The sequence below is a fragment of the Netta rufina genome (genome assembly GCF_964035555.1).
Source record: "Netta rufina genome assembly, chromosome: 4".
Lineage (NCBI taxonomy): Eukaryota > Metazoa > Chordata > Aves > Anseriformes > Anatidae > Netta > Netta rufina.
The window spans coordinates 5,230,005-5,246,438 of NC_140127.1; the positions used below are offsets into that span (position 1 = coordinate 5,230,005).

A 16,434-nucleotide genomic window follows, 5' to 3' on the forward strand; every position below is an offset into this window, starting at 1 on the left:
AGGTAAATCCCAAGATGAATGATGTTGCTGGGAAAACTCACATTTGGTTAGGATTTCACTCGCACACATTGCTGATTGTTATTGGCATCAGAGGAAATCTGCGTAAGGATCTAAAATCTTTTGCCAAGCGCAAAGCAGGGTAGGGAGGTAACAACAAGAACAAACGGAAGCTCATAAGTAAATAAAAAATAAAAAAGAAGAAGAGGAAATTTTATATAACACTGACAACGGTCATTCTGTGAATGGTCACCATTTTTTTTGTATTGGACTGAAATTTTGGATTTTCTGTCTGGGTAAACTTTTTGTACGGGGACATTTTATCTGGCCTGCAAAGATTCTTCAGACTGCAGCAATAGTGTCCTTTCCCCATCAGGGCCCTCAAGGCCTAAAGTCACAATTTCCCAAGCTTCCTGCACAATTCATACATGCACTGGCCAGAGCTCCACCTTCCTCCTTCCTTCCACCCAGATTTCCAAAAGGACATTCTCAATCTCACCTGCTTTATTTCATGAGTGAAATACGAAGGCCTGGTCTGCACAGTGCAATAAAGACTGAGGTGTTACCAAGTGCCTTATATTCAGACCTTGAAGCAGCACACCATGACAAACGTCAGCACCTGAGCTAACAGCAAGAAAACATTTTCTCCTGTACAGCATGAAGCGAATGCAGCCGAGAGCACAACCCCAGCAGTACCCCTGCATGGCCCTGCCCTGTGCCACGTGCAGAACCAAATTCAGGTCAGCCCGCAGCTGGCAGCTCTGCACCATGTGAGACATACCTATCATTGCTGCGCCACGGGTCTGAAACACAAGTGCAGGGCTCCATCTCAGCTGCCTAGCTGCACCATGCGAGACATACCTATCGTTGCTGCTCCAGGGGTCTGAAACACGAGTGAGGGGCTCCATCTCAGCTGCCTAACCCCCTCCCAAGAGCCTTTTGTATCTTCCACAGCAGTACAGGATGCACTTCTCTTCAAGCATCACCTCTAGTTATTGACTCTCCTTGCTGAAAAGAACTTTATTTTTAAGGAGCAGAAGGTAAATATCTCTGCCGCCTCCTGCCCTTCCCCTGGGGTTTTATCATTCTCTGGTCTTCTGTGTTAGTTACAGCAGATAAGACTGATTCAGCCAGTCAGCAAAATGTTTCGCTCATGAAGCTATAGTTCTGCTTTTGTCCTATACTGGAAGTGGTGATACCTCTATTGGAGGTAGGGGAAAAATGTGGTCTAGGGTCTGAAATGACTGACTACATATTTCACTAATTGGGCTAAGTGCATCTGTCTTCCTGCAGATTTGTAACCCTTTTAGGACCAAATTAACCCTTTTTACCTACAGTATCAACAGGCACACGGACCAATGGTATATATGGACGCTACTCAAAATAACCCCCAATCTCTGCTATCCCAGTGGTCACTCCTGAGTTTTACTTTGGGTGAATCAAAATCACATGAAAGATCTTGGGACACGATATTACACTTCCCACATCTTTCTTTTCATCAGCAAAGAAGTAGTGTATTATTAATAAGAAGAGTCAAAACCATATATCATTATAGTCATCAAATAAATGTAGGACAATTATACTTCTTAGACTGTCTGACTTTAAAAGAAGTCTGTGTTCTCAGGCTCCAAAACAACGCACAGGCTTAAATACCAAGTCCACCCAGCAGCAGTTCCCACCAGGGAACCTTTCCATGGGTCCCTAGAGGGCAAAGTATCTAAGAAAATGCAGGGCAATGAGGCTCCAACAGGAGATCAGCAAAGGAGAGACCCTCCCCTCTGACTGCAAGAAGAGTTAAGAATTAAATTGGGCAGATATTTCTCAAAGTGACTACAATGCCAGCAGCTCCCTAAAACATATCAGAAACAGATCTTTGTGGCGCTGACCAAAAAGCTTCGGTTCCACCAGGTAGGCAAGTGCACCTGAAATTTGAGGCTGGAGGGATGGAGGGGAAGCACCCTCTAGCAGAAGAGCTCTCTCACCAGCCTCCCCTTCCCTTCTTTCCCAACACACTGTGAGCTCTTCCAGCCTGGAAGTGCCACACGTGTTTTTGCACAACCAACTGAGTTATTCAAAGTGCAGTTCCACTTCTGAATCCAATCAAGAGGCGACTTTCTGGGAGGATATCATTTGTTCTGAACTTATTAGGGCAACTCAGCACCTTACAGATCATCACCTGAACTGCAGATCACAAATACTCTACTATACACCGCTGTGTGCACCAGAGAGGTCTATGAACATCCACCATACAAGAGGAGAAGCTGTAACCCAAATCTCCAAACCTTGGGCAACTCTGCCCTATTTCTGTGTGCCAGGCACAGCTGGGCCACATACAGTGGGCAAAAACAAAGCCCTCAGGTACATTCACATCATAAATGCACTTGTACCTCAGATAGGAACAAAGCTTTGCAGCTTGAACACATGTATCCGAAATTAATCCTTAATAAGTGCCTGCTCTTCATCACTCTGTGGTATATTTCTTCTTTAGGGATCTTTTTTCCTCAGCCAGTGAATCATGGACAATAACCGAACACCCTGCTCCCCTTGCAGTTAAGTGCGAAATCATTAAATCCTCGTAGTTTCCCCTTGTCCTCGGTGCTTCTGTTGGGACAGGATCTTGGCCTGCTGCCTCGCTGGGCTGCTGTCTGCCTTCCTCTGGGCAGAATTTGGCTCTGTGCGTGGTGTCGGCAGAAAGCACCATGGGGAACAAAGGGAAAGCACAATGAGAAAGAAGTCCTGCAGACTCTTGCCCTGTGCCTGGGTGTCACCACAGCGGCCTGCCCGACCCTCGCTCACCGACGTGAGGGCACCCAGACACGGGGAGAGGTTATCCTGGGACGCGTGGCAGACCGAAAAACACGTTGCGTCAGCACGGGGAGGGATTGGGCAGGAGCAGAGGGTGTGTGGTGGCATGTTCCCAGGCAGAGAAAAGCTCAGAATAAACATGGAGAAAGTCAGAGGCTGGGGGGTTTGGATGGAGGCCTTGGAAAGGCAGGGAACTGGGCTGCTGTAATGAGGGCACCGGCACGTCCCAGCAGGCAGGAGGATGGGGAGGAGGGTGAAAGGAAAGCCAGGCACAGAAAACTCCGGAAGATTTTTCAAAGGCGGCTTTAGAAAGTAATCTGAAACCTGAAGCTGACTGAGATAAACAGCACAGTTGATCGGGAATCTGGCGGTAGGGTTTCCCGGGATAAAATTTAATTAATGTGGAATCTATTATGCATGTTGCTGAAGTGCTGAGGAGTCCTTTACACGGACACCGTGCGGCAGAAACAAAGGCTTCTTGACCCCAAGGAGCACACACATTATACCTGGGCAAGACACAACACCGAGCTACAGATAGGTAACACAAGGAGATGGAGGCACCGCTGGCCCAATCTGAGAGTTAGAGCTGGACTTTGGTCCTCTAGGTTTGGAGACACTACGGAGATGACCTTCAGGAGGGTGTGCTTTGAAAAGAATAATATTTCAGCAGATGGTTATAGAGCACAAGCAAAGGGCTAACGAGTAGAAATAAAAAAAAAAAAAAAAAGGAATTTAGGGGGCTTGTTTGAAATTTGATCAAGAGAGGAAGTTTTTAGCACTATGAACTATTTGGAGAGAGCTAGGAGTAAGTAGCCATTTCAATAACAAATGAGATGTAAAGGACGGTGAAGGAGACACCAGGAGTGATCTCACAGTGAAACACATCATCTCAAGAACAGAAGAGACAGAACTTGCCAACAAACCAGTAAGCAGGAGGGAAAGTAATACGCTTCAAGTTTCAATAATACACTTCAAGTTTCAATAAAATGTTGCTGCAAAAATGTTTTTATCCCGTTTTTATCCTGCCTTTTGACAAAAGCAGTTTAGAAGCCCTTTTTTTTTTTTTTTTTTCCCTGAAAATATGAAAATATCTAGAATAAAAAATATATACATTGTAAAAACTCTAGTGAATTCTTGATGCTGAATTGAGTGTCTGAAGTGGTCAGTAGGATGCAAAACTGGCAATTAGATCTAAATTGTATTTCTATCTCTGCTATTGAGCTACTACATAGCTTTAAGCCACCCACTTTACTGTTTCAACATCCCACCCACCTAAAAACAGCAATCTGTGTGGCTGACATTAATGCTTTGATATGCTCAGATGCAGGCATCTGTAAAGGGTTTTGAAAGGGGTCTTTTCTACAAGTGCTGCAGCACATGTTCTTCCTCCTATTTCCATTTTATCTCCCTTTCCCTACAGAGGAGACATCTACAGGATTTATTTGTAATAAAGCTGTAATTTAAATTTCTATTCAAATGAAACGAGAATCTGATTGCCTTAAAATACAGTCAGGTGAAATCCCTGTTAGCTTAAGCAAAGGCACCTACAGATTGCAGTATTTTTATGGGGACTGCATCAACATTTTTTCATGTTACGCTCCAGGTTTTATCACAAACTTTTCCAAAACCTTGTGGTAGTAAGCTCACCATACTTACAACCATGCACACAGAAATCTTGGTCAAGCCCACACAGCTTTCTCTACCTCTGCTATCTACCTGTGTTCTGACTTCTGATTTTAATGTATGGACATCAGTCACAATTTCTATATTAATTTGTGCTTATCTTTACTGTTACTGTATTTCAGCCATTTAAATATTCAGTTCCTTATAGCCATTTAATTCATTCCCCACCATCAGACATACAGTGGATTTGGGATCAGAAGACTGAGGCTTTATTCTTTATCTACCTAAAGGCTGTAATTTTGAGTAATTCATTCTACATTATAATACTGCACATTTTTCCCTTTATGAGCTATGTATAAAGTCAGCATATATGTATATATATATGCATGTATGTGTATATATATACAAATATGCTGACTTCTTTATTGACCTAGTCAGTATAAAGTGGTTTGAAATCTTTGGCTGTATAGTGCAACAGAAGTGCAAATTTTTATCGTCATCAATCCCAAAGTTTGGATTGTAAAAATGAATTTAAGTGAAAGAAATCTACAGAAAAGGCTTCCACATACTTTAGCAATAAGAAAAAAAAAAATGGTTCTAAATGTACTCACCACTGTAATATTTCATATTCCTGTACAAAGCAGCATGTACTTTCAGTACCGTACTTTTAAAATCAGACTTTCCTTCCCAGAGTGAATAGCATTGCAGGGACTGCCATCCAGTGGTGAACCAAAGCCTGAACAAGTAATTGAAACTGCAGATACGTAAAAGGTGTCAAGACTGAAAAAGCTTAACAGTAGTAGCTAATAAGGATGCTGGAGCTACTACCGGTAGAAACAACTTTGTAGTCAGATTCAGAAATTATTTACAATGTTTAAGTAAAAGACATTTGTTTTTCAAAGGTAGTGGCACAAAAGAAATAACTTGTATTAACATCCAAGTTAGTAAAACGGGGCTTGTTCAGTCACTGCCTGATACAGAAGCTGCAGTTAAATGCTACTTGTGAATACAGCTGAAATATTGTAAATTTTGTAATACTGTAAGTAAAATTTCCCTTTTTGCACTTGCCTGCCTCCATTGACTTCAGTGATGTACACCTTCATTTTAACCAGCTGTTAGATGAGACAAGAAAATAATTAAGGTCACCGTGTGTTTTTGCTGCCTGTTAGAACATCAGAGGAAAAAACCTCTTGATATAGCTAAAACTATTCCTGCTTAGGTTAGGAAACTAAATGGTGATTTATTTTAAATTTTGTTTAATTTTAAATTGTTTAATTTTAATTAAGTTTGTTAGTCATTTTGTTAAGTGGCAGTAGTTTTAAGCATTGTGCATCTTCTGTACCCACAAAAAAGGTCTGATGGAACATTCCCGTTCCCTGTTTTTATGAGCTCTCATATTTATGGCCTTGTCTACCGTGTGTATGAATCTTGGTCCTTGTGACAGACTTTCCTTGGTCCATTCCACTGTGTACAGACCGTGTGTTGTCTACACTCATAAAACACTCAGTAACGGTAAACGTATTAAAAAAAAAAAAAAAAAAAAAAAAAAAGCTATTTGCTGAGAAACCCAAGAACTTTCAGGTTATCCCTGCAGAGGTGTTTTTAAATGCAGCCACAGGAAACAATCGCCTCCTTTTCGCAGAGTTGTGACGAAACTTTGGCAGGGTTCTCAGATATATTTGGCACTTGAATTCTACTGATTTAAACAAAAATTATGTACCTGAATTCCAGGAGGATCTTGGCTTGTCTGCTGTTGACGTAGATTTTGGATACAGGAGTGCCTTCGTCGGCTCCCTAGTGTAGTGCCTGGGGATGTAGTAGGATTTTTATTGTTTTCAGGGTGAGTCATGCTTGCAGCAGCACAACAGATGGTGTGGAGTGTAGGACTATAAAGAAAAAGACATGAGACAGCTAAAAGAAAACTGGAACGGCCAAAGGAACAACCAGAGGATGAGAGAGGCTGAAAGGATGAGAGAAGCCAGGGGGCTGGGCCTTGCCACGGATAGCAGGGGCTAATGAAGTGTGGAGTCACTGCAGGGTGAAGGAGCTCAGACAGTGGTCGGCAGGGAAAATTAGAGGACCTGCAGTCAGAGTAGAAGGAACAGAAGAAGGAAAGCCTGGAGTAGCACAGCCGATGGACAGCCAAGCAGCTGGTGGAAGTAAGTGATGGATTTCAGTGTGATAAAAGAGAAAGTACTAGATGAGGAGGAATGAGGAAATGGAAGAGCAGAGGAGACTGATAAATAATATCCCTCAAAGGCAGAAATACCGCAGCAGTTAGAAAGAGAGCAATCAAAACCAGCAGTGGTGTCCTGAAACTTGGAAGAATAGAATGACAGGGGGAAAAAAAATTATAAATAAAAAAAAAAAACAGCAGCTACTGAAAGACAATAGCATAAATCCCCAGAAATAAGAGCTCAGGCCAGGAGTAGACTGGCAAAAGGGGATGAAACACAGTGGTTCTGGGCTGGTGTCATGGCTAACGGTAGCAGGGACGGACAGATACACTGGGGTAAAACGTGAAATAAGATAAATTCCACCCATCGATGAAGCAAGGCTCCTGAAAGGAGGGATCTGGAGACAACAGTGCCATTGACAAGTTTCTGGGCTCCAGCTCAGAGCAGACAGATGCACTGAGAAGCAGCAAAACACCTCCTAGAAATACCACAGACACCCCCCATCCTGCTCTAGTATGGTAGCTACCCCGACAGCCATTTAGTATAACAGCAGCATAATTTTGGTGGCAGACTAACACAGGCATCAACCGGGAAAGGAAAAGGCATTAAACATTTCCCTGTACATTTTTATTTTCCTTACACCAACAACTGATTCATTGAATTCTGGCCTGGCAGTAGGCAGTTAATGAAACTGCTTTCTGCTGCCATGTCTAGGTCACAAAGCCACTCGTTTTTTTTTCAGACTGAGAGACCAGCAGGATTCTGTCTTATGAATGCCCTGCAGGGATGTACTCAAAGGACAGATTTAGTCATCTACAAAGACCTTTCCGTAATTGTTTTTAAAGACAGTGTCAGCGTTTGGAAGGTCAGAGGTTTTGCTCTCACCTAGGGAATAATAAAAATGGGCAGCTGCAGGAAGACACCTCAGAAAAATCATTCACCCCAAGGCATGGTCAGCCTTATCTGCAAATTTTAGCAGGCATTTTTCTAGCCTGTTCTCAAAGCCTCACACGGCAGAAATACCAACACCACCCTAGCCAATCTAGTCAAGGAGTCAACTATTTTACCCTCAAAATATTTTCCTAATAGTAACCCAACTCCTCCTTGCTGTTATTTAAGCCTCAAGTACTACTGACAAGCAGAACCAATGACTCCTTTCCTTTCTACACTAACTTTCATGCCTTGTGTAGTTTGTAGTTAAAACTTCTGAGTGTTTCTCAGCAGGATGTGCTATGGCTCCCCAAAAGCTCCTGTTCAGCTCGTGGTCCAGGAGAACCCCAGGACCCACGCTGAGGAATCTGCATTTTGTCACTTATTCTGCTGGTGCTACCTTGCACTTGTTCCCAGAAAGAATAAACCAGCCTACATTTATTTTATTTTTATTTTTTTTTAGGGAGCTCTTTCTGATTTGTCAGGATCACTGCACATCCTTACTCCGCCCTTCAGCAGTCTCTAAGTTTTATGACTTGGGCAGATTTAGTAAGTGCTCCCTATTCCGTTCAGGTCACTGGGTGTTGAATGCAACTAGCCAAAGGACAGACCTCAAAAAAATAAAAATAATATCTCTTTCCACTCTGACAACAGGATATCAACTGATCAGTGAACACTCTCTGAAAACGTTTTCTGCATTCAGCTTACAGTTGTTTCAGCTAGGCCAAGTTTCCATAACATGCAAGACAGCATCAAAAGCTACAGCCCCAAAAACATCTGCTTTTCTTCTCTCCACAGTGCCCATAACTCTCATGTATGGCTTATTCTTCATATGACTTATTCTCTAAAAATCCAAGTTGGCTACTGATCTTTTTGCCATTTTCTTCCAGGTGCTTGAGATACACCCCTCACCCTCCAAAGCTTTTTCTTCAGACTGAAGTGAGGTTTACTGGTTTATTATGCTGCATCCCTCACACCCTCCATATGTGGAAAGACAGACGATGACTACGGAGAAGGTATTAGCTATCATCCAGGAGCTGTCAGGAACAGTTAAAAGTTATGAAATTGTTTCAATCTGTTTACTAAATAACATAGAAATAAGTTTAACCTTCAAGTTTTACCCTAGAATATGCCAGCCTGCCTGAATCCTTGCAAAATTTTTCTTTCCCGATTTGCAGCTAAGCACATACAATCGCCACCGCCAACAAAGGGATCCCAGTCCCCACCTCAACACTGAGCTTTGTAATGAAAACTGTTACAAAAAGAGGAGGAAATTACAAATGTTGGTCTTTTTGCATGCATAAGCCAGCAGACAATACCAAATTAACCCGATTTCCTTACAGCTAAATACTATCTCTTGCAGCCTGCAGGTGTAACAGCCTAAGAGCTTTGACATTCACAGAACCCACATGGGATAGCTACGTGATGAAGTGAAACTTCATCTTACACCCAAAGAACATCAGGAATTAAGCTGATATCGTTACACTGGAGCTCGGCAAGCTGCTTTATAGGTTCAAGAGAGCAGCTATCAGGATGCTGCGCCTCGCATCCATGCCACCAGTTAAAACACGGCACAAGTCAGGCGTGCTTGCCTCCCATTACAGTGCCACAGCTGTTGCTCTAAAACGAGCTTATGCTCTCAGCACAGCCCTCAGCAGACGGGTATCCATGTCAAACCACAACACAAAAACACAGCACAATCAGTTGTCACTGGAGAAAGCCAATCATGCAGAAACTCTCATGATTCTAGTAGCTGCTTCTCACGAAACGCCACCCTTGAAGAAGAGTTCGATGCGTGAGTCGTGCATTTTCCTGTCACTGAAATCCAGATTTTGACTCTTCAGTCTGTATGGCTGACATGCCTCAGTGTGACTGTAAAGGGTTATCAAATGGCCTTCTTCTGAGATTCTTACAATTCTTCCACTTCAGTTCTTGCAGTGGTTTCAACCCTCTTTAAGCATGTTCTGGAAGAAAAACATACTGGAGCAACTGTAAAATTGAGAAGCAGCAACTAGGAGTTGTAATAGGAGGCCAGAGGTATCGCAGCAACACTTTTGATGAAGGAACTGTCACACCAAAGGCAGAATACAACTATATTCACAAATGGGTGATAGCAAGTCATGTTTTCACAGCCATTGCAATGCTGCAGGAAAAAAAGTCTCTATTGTATACAGCATTTCCAAGCATGTCAGAAAATTGAGATTTGCTGTCTTCCTTACACCCACATTTACTGCCTTTACTGGGAGCAGCAGCAGCAATTCACAATCATCTCAGTTGCAAGGACTGTAACTTCTAAGTAACCTAATACCTAGTGCTTCCTAATTAGTATGTTAAGAAAATATGTATATAAAATATGCAACTGGAACTAGGCTTGGGTGTATTATAGTAACCTTACTGAGCACTATTTTCTAAACGAGCATCCAGCTTTGTAAGGAGTTAACTGAGGTACCTTCAGCTGCCTAAGGCAGGTCCCTTTAAACACAACAGGTTCAGAATTAGAATGCTGCAAATTAAAATATTCCACATCAGTCTAATAAAGATGTCAGTTTCCTTTCAGACATCACTGTGTACTACTTCACACTGATAACTAAACTTGACCTAAAAAAGTATTTTAGGTTTTAATTAGCAATTATACATTTTTTTTAAAATCATATCTGGACGTATCCAAACGCCACACAGCTTTGCCAGCAGAGGTAGTTATCAGCATCTCCTCAAAACAGATGAAATGTCACCCTGCTGACAAAAATCATTTCAGTGGCCCAGGTCTTCCAAACATGCTACTGTTACACGATCTGCAGGAGTCTGGAAAATGTACTGGGGGAAAAAAAGGAAGCCAAATCGTCTGGCTTTTTTTATTTAGATGAATTTTTTGGCTTAACTCAATTAAGTATAAGATCACTTAAATTATTTAGGGTTCACGTGTTAACTTTCAAAAGCTACACAGGTTATATATATTCTTCTTAACTGTATTGACCAGGCGTCAGCACTCCTAGATTACTCTGAACCTTCTGGAAGAGCCGTGGATTCAGTATTTTCTCCAGCAGGAGAGACAGAAAATCAAGACCTCAGTCTGACTTTTCTGTTACATTTGGACTTAAGCCAAACTTCTGTTTTTAATCATGGAGAGATACGTTCCTACAAGCTCTGCTTTACCTTTATCACAGTGCTTCAGCTTTATTTTTAATTTCCCACCCCCCAGACGAGTTCAGTTCACTCTGGCTGAGAGCACCAAACGCAGATGGGTATCACTGAACTTTTCTTTCTGTCTTTGGCGCAGGAGATGCCACCTGCTGTTGGCTGTAGAGAACAGCAGGCACTCAGAAAATACCAGCCTTGCTTTACCCGGTACTGGGACCCCCGTCACACACGGTATGGCACAGCCATTCCTCTCTGTGCAGCTGATGTGACAGTGACAGCTAGAAATTTTTCCACGGGTGACCATTAAGGTTGTGCGGGCAGGGCACCCTCACATAGACCACAGACATTCATCTGTGTCATTAAAACTACTGCTTAAGAGAATGCTCATTTAGAATCAGCTGCAAACCTGGAGACTTGACATTGAACAGTAGTGGGACACATACTGAGTCAGAAGGCGCTCAGTACAGTTACACTGTGAGGTGCCTTTCTGTTTTGACTTTCCTCAGATACACTGAAATTGACCCAGGTACCCCATTATTTACTCACATAATATCAGTACTCACCCTTGCAAGTAAGCATCTCTCACCAAAACCAGAACGACCACAAGATAACCACTTTGAAAAGACAGGAAATAGCACAGTTCTGAGCCTAACAGAACAGCTTAATATACCTTAAATTTTAAAGAAAAAGATGTAAAATGAATAAATGCAGAAGTCACATTGAATGTAAGAATGAGGGACTGGAAGTGACATATCCTGGAGACAGATGATTAACAACTAGCTCTTTGATTAGTATATGAAAAATAATACTTACAATTAATGGAATAAAAGATGCAGAAGCATCTCACTGACAATTATTATACAGACAAAAATAGTGCTTCAAACACATGTGGCTTGCAGACAAGACATTTATGGAGATTTAGAAGGATCTTTTCCACCTTCAGAACACAATACATTTTAATGAAGTACAATGGTAATATTCCATCTTTTAAATGACGACCAAAAAAAAGTTGGAGCCATGTCTCTCAAACAACAAAGCAACAGCTCACTTGATTACTGATAATAGCATATCATTTAGATACAGTATAAGTTCACAGAAAACATGAGGTCTCTTGTCCCTGGTATTAAAAGAAATCATTACCCAACAGTGAAAAACTAAGCAGAAATGCGTCATTGTATAGTAAGGCATCTCAAACCATGGATGCAGAGTAGGCCATGCATACTCAAGAAAAAGCTTCAGAAAATGCATGAAATTCAGATTTGTAGAAAATAAGTTTTATTTGGCTCTGTTCGTACATTTTTTCAAAAACAAATGCACATTCATACAGTTTGCCTCTCCCGGTGCACATACGGATTTGCTCATATAGAGCCATTAGTAAGAAGGCAAAAGGTGTCTCTGAAAGCATTTCAGACACATTAATTCGGACTGTAAAGTATCCAAACTTATTTACTTTCTAATGATAACTTGGAAAGAAATGTTTCAGGTGTTTCTTCTCCAATTGACACATGTAACCCTCCTGCACAGGGAAGAGGGGACAAACCTTGCAATAACGAACTGTCAAACCAATGGCTAATTCTCATTTCAGGGTACAGCTACAGACAGGTTCTCTATTTCACACCAAGTCAGATTAAAAAAAAATATAGGTAACTTTCTCTTTGCAGAAGCTCTAGAACAGCAATGATAAAACACCGTTTTAAAACTATAAATCAGCCATTGGTATTAAAAGTTTGTTTGCAGAGAGAGCACGCCTTCCTCACTTGCTTCTCACGTTTAGGTCTCTTTCCTGTTGATAGTGACAATGGAATTTGTTTCTTGCTGCTTCTTAAACACTTCATGAAGAGGAGTAAATTCAGCTTGGGCTTTCACACGTTGCAAGAGGTACTAACCCATCAAGTAGCCCCTGCAGAATAAAATTAAATCAGGAAAAAAGTTAGCAAACAGGCAGCACCTCCTCAAAAAAGAAGAGACTTACAGAAACTTCCCTGAAGCCTTTTGTCTTTAAAGAATTTAAGAAAGAGAACCGTTAAGACATACATGAATGAAACAAGAAAACATAGAATAAGTCCCTACCCAGCTGCCTACTGCCAGGGAATCCCTGGTGCATTATGAAACAACACTTCTACTGCACTGCAAAGGTTAAACAAACATTTGAGAAAGGAGCAATGACTGACATAGCTAAGTCAACACCCCAAAGAGCTACTCCAGAAATTAACTGTCGGTACCTCCAAACTGCTGGCTTCAGCTGTTCTAGATGAAACAGATGGAGCAAGAAAGAAGAAACGCAAATTGAAAATCCCGTGTTTAGTTATAACAGAGCCTCAAAGCTGTGTTATTTTTCCTACTTTGTGAGTTAGGTGTATTGAAATGTCACACACGTTGTATGCTTCAGTGTTATGTTGAGTCTTCCAGCAACGACAAAATAAAAGACACATCATCCTTACTTTAGGACACCTTTGGATGTTTCTAAACGCCCGTAACTCCTGCCATCGGCTCTTCTAGTTATGACCTTTGCCATATATTGCTGGTATAAATGACTCATTTGTCTTCCTGGAAGTTCCTCGATACATCCTTTTTCTCCAAAGCCCTGCCTTGAAATTACTTTCACCTATCCAGCACATAATCAGCCTACCTTAAAACGTATTACGACTCAGAATCACAAATCGTATCGTCTGACTTAACAGATCTGTCATCGTTCTGAACCACAGCACAACCTTAGAGCAGTCAGCTCCAAAAGCTTCATTCAAGATAGCTTGTTCCACAAGAGCACTGAAGAAAAGTAACTCATAGCCAAGCTGCAGATGTTCAGCATACCTGGTTTTATTTTCTGTTACTCTTAAATTTAATACAGGCACACGCAAATCATAAAAACGAAGAAAAGCAGAAAGAGTTTTAGGTCACTTACGGTAATTTCATCCTCATGAAAACTCTGGCCATGAAGAAGCTCAAAAGCACGCTGACAAATCCGATGAAGAGCAGGAGAAACCTGTTCAGCTTGGGGATATTTGGCGCATTGGATCGATCCAGAATTATGAATCCTAAACCACCCATCGTGAAGAGGAAGCTAGATGCAAGCCCTTCCATAATATATTGTCCATTTACTCTACAGGACCAACAAACAAAGGGGTGGGGGAAGAAAGGGAAGAAGAAAGAGTTAGAGGTTATTCAAAGAAAACTATTTACATTTCAAAATTCAGCTACTCAACCTTCTTTAGCTGCACAAATACACAAAATGATTAACTTTGATGGCTGACCTTCCAAATTTACTTTATGTTAGGAACTTATGTTATGCAGTTACATTAAATTGTAATTTAAATTGTAATTTATCTCCTGGACTGACAGCCTGCAAGGTGACCAGACGAGCATACCAGTGGTTTTATATGCAACACGGTATATTAATGGATACGATACGAACTCATCAGTTTTCAGACAGATCTACCCCCAAACGTAGCACCAGTTGTCACAGATGACTCAAGATGTGGAACTGTGACCCTCGGGCCACTGCGTTTTCTGAATCTTATTTCCACCCTGACGCTGATGCAGCAGTGCCCAAATTCTCATCCTGGTACAAATCCCCCTCCAAGCACTGTGTCACCTCATGAAGCACCTCTGCAGCTTCCAGCACACAGCAGGAGTGTTTCTTGCCTGCAGCATGGTTGGCTCCTCACTCACCGGTCCTGTACACAGACTGTGAGCTCTCAGAGAGCTCAGAAAACAGCCAATTCCATCTTCTTTCATGCTACCTTCACTGAATTGTACCTAATTGCTACCCAGCTCCCCGCAGCAGTGCTCCACGCACCCTGCGGCAGCCCCACCCTGCCTGAGTCACGAACCACGTCCAGTCCAAGTCCAAGTTTATCGGTGAGGTGTGTATAAATTTATACATACATTGGTACGTACCTTCTGAGGGCTTACAGAAGGTTTTTGGTATTTTATAAGAAAAAAATCCATGTTCTCGTGTTTAAACATACAGACACAAAACCAAATCAAGAAGTTACAACTATAAATTTAGTACTTAGAGCAATTCTTGACTGAGCAGTCTGCAGCTCATCTTCAGCAGCAGACACAAACAGACCCAGAGAAGGCACCATTGTGTACTTGTAACCCTCAGCTACAGGAGTCCCAATTACACAAGAAGCTGAAAGGCCAGACCTTAAATTTTCCCCAACACTACTTACATTGCTGTGAAACATCCTACAAAACACAGCCAAATACACCCACACCCATCACCAACCTCAACTTTAACAGCACAGGGGCTGCAATAGAGCAAAGCACCGCCAGCTCAAAGCTCGCTTCTCCCCAAAGTATCCAGCCCCAAGAGCTTGGGAAGGGCTTGGTTATCTGCTCCCCTTGATTCCAGGTGTTTTTAATTTTTAATTTGTAGACCCAGGGCAGGCACGGGGTGGGTCCTGCAGTCCCCAGGAGGGGCACGGACCCCTGTCCCTGCCCCTGCCCTACCTGTAGGCCAGGAAGGCCACCGGCCGCTGGTGCCCGTGCTCGTCCGTCATCGACCCCACGCTGGGCGGCTCCACGATCACGTCGTAGATGATCCCTGTGGGGGAAAGGAGGCACGGAAATAGGGTCAAATCGCCAGAAATTGGGGAAGAATGGGCAAAACGCCACGGGAACGGCGGCGAGGCGCCCAGAGAGGCCAGGAGAGGGGGACTGGGGAAATTTTAGGGGGGTTTTGGGGGATTTTAAGGGGGTTTGAGGCGGACTTTAGGGGGTTTTGGGAGGACTTTAGGGTGTTTTGGGGGGGTTTAGGAGGGGTTTGGGGGGCTTTAGGAGGTTTTAGGGGGGGGTTTAGGGTGTTTTGGGGAGGTTTAGGGGGGATTTTAGGGCGTTTTGGGGAGGTTTAGGAGGGGTTTGAGGGGCTTTAGGAGGTTTTAGGGGGGATTTTAGGGTGTTTTGGGGAGGTTTAGGAGGGTTTGGGGGGATTTTAGGGGGTTTAGGCGCCGCACCTCCGGTGATGAGGAAGTAGGAGACCACCACGAGCGCGTACACCGTCATGGCCGAGGGCATGTGCACCCATCCCGGCCGCTTGAGCTTGATGTTGGGGCACTCGAGCACGGCGAAGGGCAGCCGGAACAGCGCCTCCATGCCGCCGGCACCCAAAATGGCGGCGCCCAGCGCGGCGCCGCGGAAAAGGCGGCCGGCGGCGGCATCCTGGCAGGGGAAAAATAAACAGACGAGAATTTTAAAAAAAATCACTTTGAAGATTAAAGCGAAATCACCCAAAACTTTGAGAAATCATTGAAAATAATTAGAATTTTTTTTCTGCAGCCGGAAGCACAGCGCTCCCCTGGGGGGTAGCCGCACATTTTACGCCCCTGCCAGGACCCGCCAGCGGCGACGTGTCGGTGCTGGGTAACGGAGGGGGGAGCTCGGGGGCGGGGCCACGGGAGGCCCCGCCCCCAGGTGGGTGGTTGTGAATGGGAGGCCACGCCCCCCTTCGGTGGGCGGGGCCGGCGCGCGGGAGTATGAATGAATGAATGAATGAATGAGCCGGGGGGGGGGGGGGTGCTCATTAATTAGCGCCCTGCCCTCCGCGCCGCTCCCCTGCGCCCACCAGGGGCGTTGCGGGAATAAAGAGGCATGAAGGAACCTAAACGCGGCTCTTCGAGGGTAAAACATCCGGGATGGAGCCAAGGAGGCAGCGCCTACAGGCTCGGGTTGGCCCCAGGTAGCTACAGCCGCCTGTAGCACGAAGCAGGGAACCCAAATTCCCACCTCCCACGGGGCTCCTGGCACATCGGTGATCAGCAAC

At 43.5% G+C, this 16,434-nt stretch overlaps 1 protein-coding gene across 1 annotated transcript; it reads right to left on the reverse strand.

Moving 5' to 3' along the window:
- Nucleotides 1-11,571: 11,571 nt before the first annotated feature.
- On the reverse strand, nt 11,572-15,770 carry OSTC (oligosaccharyltransferase complex non-catalytic subunit). The gene is made up of 4 exons (XM_084286385.1): nt 15,629-15,770; nt 15,126-15,219; nt 13,573-13,770; nt 11,572-12,570 (listed from the first exon to the last, which is right to left on the reverse strand). Exons 1-4 carry the CDS (start codon nt 15,765-15,767, stop codon nt 12,552-12,554), a joined length of 450 nt encoding a protein of 149 aa, XP_084142511.1. The 5' UTR covers nt 15,768-15,770; the 3' UTR covers nt 11,572-12,551.
- Nucleotides 15,771-16,434: the final 664 nt, after the last annotated feature.

What these genes read in the sequence shown, in the direction of transcription:
- OSTC (XM_084286385.1), bottom strand. Translation starts at nt 15,767, where the DNA reads ATGGAGGCGCTGTTCCGGCTGCCCTTCGCCGTGCTCGAGTGCCCCAAC. An exon ending in CTACTTCCTCATCACCGGAG is followed by an intron (nt 15,220 to 15,628) that starts GTGCGGCGCCTA and finishes TTTCCCCCACAG; the next exon opens with GGATCATCTACGACGTGATC. An exon ending in GTGGCCTTCCTGGCCTACAG is followed by an intron (nt 13,771 to 15,125) that starts GTAGGGCAGGGG and finishes TTGGTCCTGTAG; the next exon opens with AGTAAATGGACAATATATTA.